The sequence below is a fragment of the Desmodus rotundus genome, chromosome 7 (genome assembly GCF_022682495.2).
Source record: "Desmodus rotundus isolate HL8 chromosome 7, HLdesRot8A.1, whole genome shotgun sequence".
NCBI lineage: Eukaryota > Metazoa > Chordata > Mammalia > Chiroptera > Phyllostomidae > Desmodus > Desmodus rotundus.
The window spans coordinates 6,053,981-6,063,056 of NC_071393.1; the positions used below are offsets into that span (position 1 = coordinate 6,053,981).

General features: G+C 49.4%; 1 protein-coding gene across 1 annotated transcript; it reads left to right on the forward strand.

Annotated features, from left to right (window-relative positions):
- The first annotated feature begins 481 nt into the window (after nucleotides 1-481).
- Nucleotides 482-7,022, forward strand: OAS1 (2'-5'-oligoadenylate synthetase 1). The gene is made up of 6 exons (XM_024567065.3): nucleotides 482-764; nucleotides 2,131-2,470; nucleotides 3,291-3,475; nucleotides 4,432-4,664; nucleotides 5,356-5,512; nucleotides 6,626-7,022. Exons 1-6 carry the CDS (start codon nucleotides 585-587, stop codon nucleotides 6,629-6,631), a joined length of 1,101 nt encoding a protein of 366 aa, XP_024422833.1. The 5' UTR covers nucleotides 482-584; the 3' UTR covers nucleotides 6,632-7,022.
- Nucleotides 7,023-9,076: the final 2,054 nt, after the last annotated feature.

Genomic DNA, 9,076 nt, shown 5'->3' on the forward strand with positions numbered 1-9,076 from the left:
TGGCCGTAGGAAATAAAGTCTATTAATCAAAAGGAAAAAAGTGTGATATGATGCCATTTAAAAAAAAAAAAAGGAAAGAGAACCATGAATTCTCATGTGTAGGTGTGTGTGTTAACCTAGCAAAACATCTGAAAAGATCCACATCAAAATGTTCAGAGTGGTCACGTTCGAGGTTTGGGGTTACAAATGGAGTTTTATGCTTCCCGAGGTTTTTGGCGTTTTTCCTCTTTGCAGTGGTGGTGTGAAGACTGCAGGAGACTGTAGAACAGTTTTGTCCCAACAACAACAAAAAACTGGGAAGAAGAAAACCAAAACCCGGTTTTGAATCCTTATTTCTCTTGGGCGAGGCACTGGTGGGGTTAAACAGCAACGCTTCCCTCCTTCAGGAAGGCAGGCGCTGGAGGGAGGCAGCTCCTGGATCGGGAGGAGGCTCCCCACGGGGTCTGACCTGATAAGAAGCAAGGATGTAGCTCCTCCCTGCCCAGGAAACGAAACCGAGAGCAGCTCAGATGAGGGCAATATAAAAGAGGGCCGCTAACAGTTTCCTTCACCACTGGCTTTCCTGTCCCCGCCCGAGCATCTTGATGGACCTCCAAAGGACCTCAGCCAGGGATCTGGACAAGTTCATCGAAGACCACCTCCTGCCAGACACTCGTTTCCGAGACAGGGTGAATGAAGCCATTCACACCATCTGCAGCTTCCTGAAGGAGAGGTGTTTCCTCCGAGGTGGCGGCCCCCCTGTCCGGGTGTTGAAGGTGGTCAAGGTGAGTGCACCTGCCAGACTGGGGTGGGGGATGGCCGAAAGGGCACCAGTTTCCACAGTGGAAGAGAGAGAGCAAAAAAGTGGAGGTCTTTGGAGCTGGTGATTTCAAATTGATCCACCCAGAGACTTAACCGCAGCTCGTGAAAATAGACTCTGGGGTAAAGTCCGATGCCTGTAATTTTTTCACAAATGCCCAGGTGAAGTTGATGAACCCCTATCCCGGGCCACGTCCATGTCCAAGATAGGGACACTGGGGCCCAGCTCTGAGCAACAATCCGCTAACGAACGGCCAGGCTGAGGACTCGCCACTTCTGCTGATGAAGAGTGTAGACTCTGAGGGAATGGTGGTTCCCTGAGGTGAATAGGGGGCGGGGAGAAGATGAAGAGGATAAAAGGGGTCAAATACAAGGTGCTACAAGGAGGCTAGGCCTGGATGGTGAGCACACAGTAGACTATACAGATGCTGTATTACAAAGTTGTCCACCTGAAATTTATATAATGTTATAGTGACCAATGTTACCCTTAATAAATTTAATAATAATTTCAAAACAAGCATGCATTTTAAAAGCAGATAGCACCTATTGGCACTAAGCCTTGAGCAAGTCACTTAACCTCCCTGGGTCTCAGTTTCCCCATCCGTAACTCCCTATACCTTACAGGGCCGTGCAGACTAAGTAAGCCCCCCAGCGTGGGCCAGACTGCAGTACGTAATGATGTGAGAGTAAAGGCCAGGGAGTGAAGGACACAGACTCCGGGACAAGGCAGCTGGGGTTTGAATTGCGTCTCTGCTACCTATTAGCTGTGGCTCAGGCTGACATATAATCTCCCTGAGCACCTGGAAGGTGGGAACTAATAACAATGGTGCCTAAACAGCAAAGTCCTTGGGAGCATGGTAGGAGTCAAAACCGGTAATGTCTTTTCTCCCCATCCCTCATTATAAAAGAGAGGTGAACAGTAAGAAGAAGAAAGTGTGCAAACACATACACACACACACACACACAAAACCGGTAATGTCCTCAGAACTGTGGCTAGTGCTCACGAATGTTAGCGATGCCCTAGCTGGTGTGGCTCAGTGGACTGGGTGCCAGCCTGCAAACCAAAGGGGTGCTGATTTTCCATCCCCAGTCAGGGCACAGGCCTGGGTTGCGGGTTGGGGCCCTGGTGGGGGGCATGTGAGAGGCAACTACACATTGATCTCTCTCTTCCTGTCTCCCTCCCTTCCCTTCTCTCTAAAAATAAACAAATAAAATCTTTTTTAAAAAGAAAGAAAAGAATGTCAGTGATTGTTCTCATTTTATTTAGGAAGGCTCATCTCAAAAAAAAAAAAAAAAAAAAACGTTAGTTCCCATTCTCCTCCTCTGTTTTAGGGCGGCTCCTCCGGCAAAGGCACCGCCCTCAGAGGCCGGTCTGATGCTGACCTCGTGGTCTTCCTGAGCTCCTTTGGAAGTTTCCAGGAGCAGTTTGACCGCCGAGAAGAGTTCATCCAGGAAATCAGAAGACAGCTGGAAGCCTGTAGAAATGAGAGAATGTTTGGGGTGCAGTTTGAGATCCAGAATAAAACAGCGGTGTTACAGAGTCATAGATGGGGGAACTCCCGCGTGATACGGAACCCTCGCTCACTCAGCTTCACACTCTCCTCCAGCTCTCCCTGGAGCTGGCCCCAGACAGGGGTGGAATTTGACGTCCTGCCCGCCTTTGATGTCCTGGGTGAGTGCCCCTCCACACCAGGGCTTCAGCCTCTGTGCTCTGGCAGAGCTTCTCTCTCTCTCTTTTCCTATTTCTGATCAGAAATCTCTCACAGTTTGGAAGTCTCCCCAAAACAAGGCATCCCTTTCAAGTGGGGAAGAGATCTTAGATTCTCTTCTGGGGCGAGAACGAAGAAGGTCTGATCAGGCATGGGAGCGACATTAAACAGCAAATTGGCACAAATTGGGAGCAAGCCCTTGAGGCAAAGTGGTTCGTCCTTCTAAAGGTGAGGCAGCCTAGGCATGTTCATTTCATCTTGTACCCGAAACATGAGGAAGCCTCATCAAACTTACGATGAGGGGCGGGATCTCCGTGAGGGGATGCACGAGAAACACACCGAAACTCTAAAAGCACCAGAAATGAAAACAGCTGGGGACTGTCTCTTGTGATGTGCTGTGTTGGCTGCTGGGGTGTCATGGTTCCCCCTCCAAAGAGGATAATTATAAAATGGGGAGAGAGAAGGGGAGGAAGGGCATGCCAGACAGAGGGAACAGCATGGGCAAAGGCCTAGAGGTTAGAGAAGATCCGCGTGTAGTGGGGGAAATGCAAGACGCTGAGGGTGAATGAAGGGGAGAGGGCAAGGCAGGCGTGACTGAGAAAGCAGCCAGGACAGTGGATCCTGCAGAAGCCAACAACCTTCGATGGCAGCGGATGGCAGAAGGGGGGACTGGAGATGGCTCTTTCCGCTGCACCAGGGCCAGGGAGCTTGTCTCCCCAGAGCAACTCAAAGAACCTCAGGGGAGAGCCGACATCTTAAAAGTTATGGATTCATCCCTAACAGGTCAGGTGACAAAGGACTACATACCTAACCCCCAAATCTACGTCACGCTCATCCAAGAGTGCGAACGCCTAGGGAGAGAGGGTGAGTTCTCCACCTGCTTCACTGAGCTACAGCGAGCCTTCCTGAAGCAGCGCCCCCCCAAGCTCAAAAGCCTCATCCGCCTAGTCAAGTACTGGTACCAAGAGGTATGGCCGTCCTGTCCTGATGGGAGCTGAGGGGGTGGATGAGAAGGAGGAGGGAGGGGAAGAGGAGGGAGAGGATGAGGAGAGACAGGAGGAGGGGGGAGAAGGGAGGAGAGGGGAGGACAGGAGGAAAGGGAGGGGAGGGGAACACGGAGGGAGAGGCTGAGCGGGAGAAGGGGGAGGAGTAGAAGGGGCCTGGCTTCTAAGACCCTACTACTTCATGCTCTTCTGTTCTTTCTTTGAATGCAGTGTTCCCAGTTATTTTAAAGCCTGCACTCAATCCTTCCATATTTCAAGTTTTGTGAATTTATTACTATTTCCTCTTTTCTTTTCCTGCTGGTCCTCACTGTCGGTGTCCTGTTTCACTGTGCACCTGGTCATTTATGCGCCGGTCACTGTACTTGAAGTTAGTTGTGAAATAATTTGAGGCTCTGGGTTATGTATCTTCCTGCAGAGGGAATTTTGTTTGCTTCTATAGAGCACTTAGGAACACTTCAATTGCTTCCTGTCAGTTAATTTTCATAATACCCTTATGAGGTAGAAGCTATTATTACCATTCACTCGGCAGATGAGAAAAACGAAGCTCCAAGAGTCGTCTCCCCGGATTCTAAGTTGTCCGCCCAGAACCAGACAGTGGTGGAGCCTCGATTCCAACCCCCATCCATCAGAATCCAGGGCCCATGCCCTTAACCAGGGCTCAGCGAGCTTTTTTCGTAAACAGCAAGGCAGTACATAATATTTTAGATTCTGTGGGTCACATGGCCTCTGCCTTACCTACTCAACTCCTGTCTTCTTAGCACAAAAGCACCCAGAGAGAGTCCGTGAATGAATGGGCATGACTTTGCACCAAGAAAACTTGATTTCCAAAAAGAAGCAATAAGCTGGATTTGGCCCATGGGAAATGTGCTTTACTCAAAGCTGGACAAACCCACTTTTCTGGTTGTTTTTCCTCTCCTCAGTGTAAGCAGAAGCTTGGGCAGCCCCTGCCGTTCCAGTACGCACTGGAGCTCCTGACAGTCTACGCTTGGGAGCGTGGGAGCAAGGAAGCAGACTTCGTCACGGCTCAGGGGTTTCGGACCGTCCTGGAATTAGTCGTGGACTACCGGAAGCTTTGCATCTACTGGACAAAGTATTACGACATTAACCATTCTGTTATTGGTCCATACCTGAGGAGGCAACTCCAGAAACCCAGGTACCCAATCCCCACAGGGCCTAGCCCCCCACAGAGATGGACCCCCCCTCCCAGGGGTGCCTTGGATATGAGGAAGCGGGAGGCTCCATTCGTACTGGTCACCTCCTCTCTGACCCTGAGAGGCCACCACTGCATGGACTGCTTTACAGAGGGGTCACTAGAGAGGTAGGGAGCTTGTCCAGACCTTGACAGAGATGAGTGAAACAGCTGAAATCTGAACTGAAATGACAGCAACTACAGCAGTAGAAATCATTGTTCCCAGGGGTGAAAAAGCTTGCTGTAAGACTCACACATTCTAATATAATAGCAAGAATTACTTTCATTCCGACTGGTATGTATCAGCCTCTTATTATGCTCCCAAGTACTGTGCAGAGCCTTCCACACGCCTTGGCTCAGCATGACCCCATGTCACAGATGAGGAAGCTGAGGCTTAGAGAGCTCCGGTGACCTACCCAAGGACATGCCACTAATAAAGGGCAGAGGGGACAATTAACTCAGGTCTGTAAGGCCCAAGTGCAAGGCTCCTTGTCCCAGGTTCACTGCCTACCACGCAGCAGGGCCCTGCTGCGTCCTTCCTCCTACCCTGAGCCCCATGCTGCCCCGGGCTGGTGTTTTGCAAGAACAGGAGAACATAGATGGCCCAGACGCAGCCCAGCTCCTCACCTGTCCCTCTCAAAATGTTGCTCTTCAGGCCTGTGATTCTGGACCCAGCTGACCCTACAGGAAACATCGGTGCTGACAACCCACCAAGGGGCTGGGAGCGACTGGCAGGACAGGCCAGAGCCTGGCTGACTTACCCCTGCTTTAAGAAATGGGATGGGTCTCCAGTGGGCTCCTGGAGCATACAGGTGAGACCTTCTGCTTCCTCCCTGTTATCCTTCCCCCACCCCTCCACACAGCTTGGGGCACATAGCTGTCGACCATTCTTTCCCAAGAAGTGGCCTCTTGCTAGAGGTCACTCACGCTCATGCCATTTTCGGGCTGAGCTCCCTATTTTACGGTGACTTTCCAGCCACATCGACCCCATTCATAGGGTTCCTAGAATTTTCACATCCTTCGTTCCGAGTTCGTTCTTTAACCGGTGCTGTCTTGGCTGAAGGTCACTTTAACAACTCCAGTTGGCTCATTCTAATAATAATAATCAACATGGCAAATACTGTGCATTAATATTTGCTTTATCCTAAGCCCTTTTCCACACATTATTTTATTCAGTCCTCACAACACCTGATGAGGCAGGTTTTCTACTCTCGTCCCAGAGATGAGAAAAGGAAGCTCAGGGAGGTGAAGCCACCTACTCAAAGGCATTCAGCAAGGGAGTGGTGGAGCTGGAATTCAAACCCTTGGACTCCACCACTAGCGCTCATTCCATTGTGTAATCGGCTTGCCACGCATCCCCCTACTTAGCGCCTGGCAAACAGGAGACTCAGAACAGCTGAGTGAGATGGGCGTGTCACACAGCTAGTAGGGGCAGAAACTCCTGAACTGGTATGTTTCCAATCCCAGGGGTGGGGTCTTTTTCCTGCTGGGGGAGGGGGAAAGACGTCATAGGGGGTTCCCAGGCAAGCAGGCTCCCAGAGGGAGTGTGATGTGCAGGGGCCAACACCTGTGGAACAGGAGGAGTCCAGCTGGGATGCAGCCCAGGGACAGTGTCAGCCCACCCCGGGGAGCCCTGGAGCTCCAATGGCCTTCAGAGCTGTCCTACAGCAATCTGAGGGGTCACGCCTTTCTACCTGCCATGGAGCAGTCCCCGAATGTGGGCAACCCAGGAAGGGGTGTGGCAGCCCAGGCCACGCTGACGGGGCTGATGGCCAGATTCTGTTCGCTGATAGCCTCCCGGCACCTGGGACTCGCTCGTGCTTCTTCAGGGAGGATCCAAGTGTCAGGTCACCGAGTCCACCGTAAATGCCAAGGCGGGACGACCCGCTCTCCGATGCAACCCTGTGCTGTATTTACCCTTTCAGATCTAAGAAGGCAGCCCAAATGCCCGGATAACCTGTACTATCAAGACTCATCAGCTCCCTGGTTCCAGACGGCGCCCCGGACCCTTTCACAGCCACAACACACATCTGGCAAGGCCCCCTCCCAGGTGCGAGGAGGTTAACTGAACCGACAGCTCACCTGTTGCCTCCCACGCGCAAACCAGCCGGTCCTCGGCCTGCTTACCCCGCCTTGCCTTTCCCTGGGAGCTCTGCTAAAGCTCCCTGGCCCTGTGTTCCCCTCGCTCCCTGGCCCCGTGAACAACCCTGGTGCTTCCCGTGTGGTGACTGCACCTCCTATTTCTAGGGACCTGTGAGTATAAACCTCTTCCTTCATGACGGTATTTGTCTTTAACTTTAGCAAAATAAATCTTTTTTTTTTAAAGCCACTCCCACAGTCCCTCCCTCCGACCTGTTAAAATTTGGGGCCTGTCCCTCCAGCCTTTTCTCTGACTCTGCCTGTCCCCTTGCGCATGTAGAGTTTCTATAAAAGTGGGGTTCTGCCTCCTACCCACTTCTGTCACCTGCGTTGTGGGGTTGATCACTCCACGCGAAGAGGAAAATTTTGGCATCACGTAACGGCGCCAATGCATTTTACCACGTGGATAATCCTTCTGTGTTGCCTTCAGAGCGTTTCAGGATTGTAAACAATATTACAGCGATCAGCAGGCTTAGTTGAATTAGTAATTAGTTGCTTAATTGGAAAGCCACGTAGATCACATGGCGGTACTCATTTTAACGTTCTGAGGAAGTCCCATACTGTTTTCCGCAGTAGCTGCACCATTTTGCATTCCCGCCAACAAACTGTGTGAGAGTTCCAATTCTTCCACATCCTCACCGACACTGTGTCTTTAGTTTTTTTTTTAAATATGTATGTAGTAGCCATTCTAACAGGTGTGAGGTGGTAGCTCATGGTTTTCATTTGCATTTGCCCAATGGTTAGTGGTGTTGAGCACCCTTTCATACACCTGTGGGCCATTTGCATGTCTTCTTTGGGGAAATGTCTAGTTGAGTGCTTGGCTCGTTCTTTTAAATGAGGTTATTAGTTGGTCTGGTTTTTAATGGTTTTGCTATTGACGTGTAGGAGCCCCTCATTATTGTGAAAGTGAACCCCTTCGAGTTTTACAGTTTGCAAATGTTTTCTCCCTTCCCACAGCCTTTGCACCCTGTTTATAGTCTCGTTGTTAGTCTGATGTAGTCTCTCTTGCCTGTTTTTGCTTTTGTCACCTGCACTGTGCTCATCCAGGCAGCTGATCTTCAGCAAGGTCGCCAACAGCACACAGTGGGGGTGGGCTACCTCTCCCACAAGCGGTGCTGGGGAAATTGGACATCCACCGGCAAAAGGACAAAATTGGGCCCTTCTCTGATACCACGCCCACAAATCAACTCAAAATGGACTAAAAGACTTAAAGATGAAATCAATTAAAATACTGCCTTGTCTTAATTACTATAATCTTAAAATAATTACTAATATCTCATAGGAAAATCTGTTCTCTTTTTTTAATCAAAATCCCTGGCTTCCCTTGGCTCTATTTGTATGTTAATTTTTATAATCACTTTGTAAAGCTACACCCAAAATCTAGGGAGGAGTTTAATTGGAGTTACATAAATTGGTTTTGGAACAATGACATCTGTATAATATTAAAAACCCCAATCTGTGAAGCTGGAGTTTATTTCCATTAAGGCTTCTTTATATGAATATATGACTAAGTTTTATAATTGTTCCCTGAATAGGTCTTTCATGTTTTTGTCATGTTATTCTTAGGTATTTGTTTCTGGTTTTGTACAAAGAATGTTTCCTTTAATTGTGTTTTGTAATGGTTGGTTCCTGGCAGATCTAAATATTTTCAGTAGCTACATCTGATAATAGCATTGTGAGTGATCTTAACACTTACCTGAATTTTCTGATTTTATTTACATTTAAACTTGTATTGCTTGTGTGACCACACACACAAAAAACAATAAAGCAATTTTTCTTGCAAAAAGAAAAGTTTAATAAGTATTTCTCTCAGCTAAGCTCTGATAGTTCGTGAAAAGCCAGCAGGCCCGGGTTATAGAAAGCTCTGCGGTGCTGGATTTTGGAATTTCTGGAGATTTGGAAACAGAGGCGCCAGTGTGTAAGGGATGATAGCCACTGAAGCACCTAAGGCATCCAATGCCTGAGTTCCCCAGAGATAGGGCCGTTTTCTGGGTAACTTCCTGCTGGGGAAACGAAACTGAGAAGAGCTAATGATTAGTCAGCGGAGATGAGGGTGTAGTCCACGGAGATCAGAACAGCCTAAAGTCTGTGAAAGAGATAATGTGTCTGGTGAGGTTTGCAGTCCTGGGTTGGCAGGGGAGGCCCAGGGTGCTCAGCCTCATTCGGAGAGGGCTCAAGTGGATTTTAATGGACTGCCACCTTTGAAGCCCTGAGTGAGGGGTTCCAGATACCCCCTC

Coding starts and splice junctions, on each gene's coding strand:
- OAS1 (XM_024567065.3), top strand. CDS start 585: ATGGACCTCCAAAGGACCTCAGCCAGGGATCTGGACAAGTTCATCGAA. Junction 3,476..4,431: donor TCAAGTACTGGTACCAAGAG/GTATGGCCGTCC, acceptor TCCTCTCCTCAG/TGTAAGCAGAAGCTTGGGCA. Junction 4,665..5,355: donor AGGCAACTCCAGAAACCCAG/GTACCCAATCCC, acceptor GTTGCTCTTCAG/GCCTGTGATTCTGGACCCAG.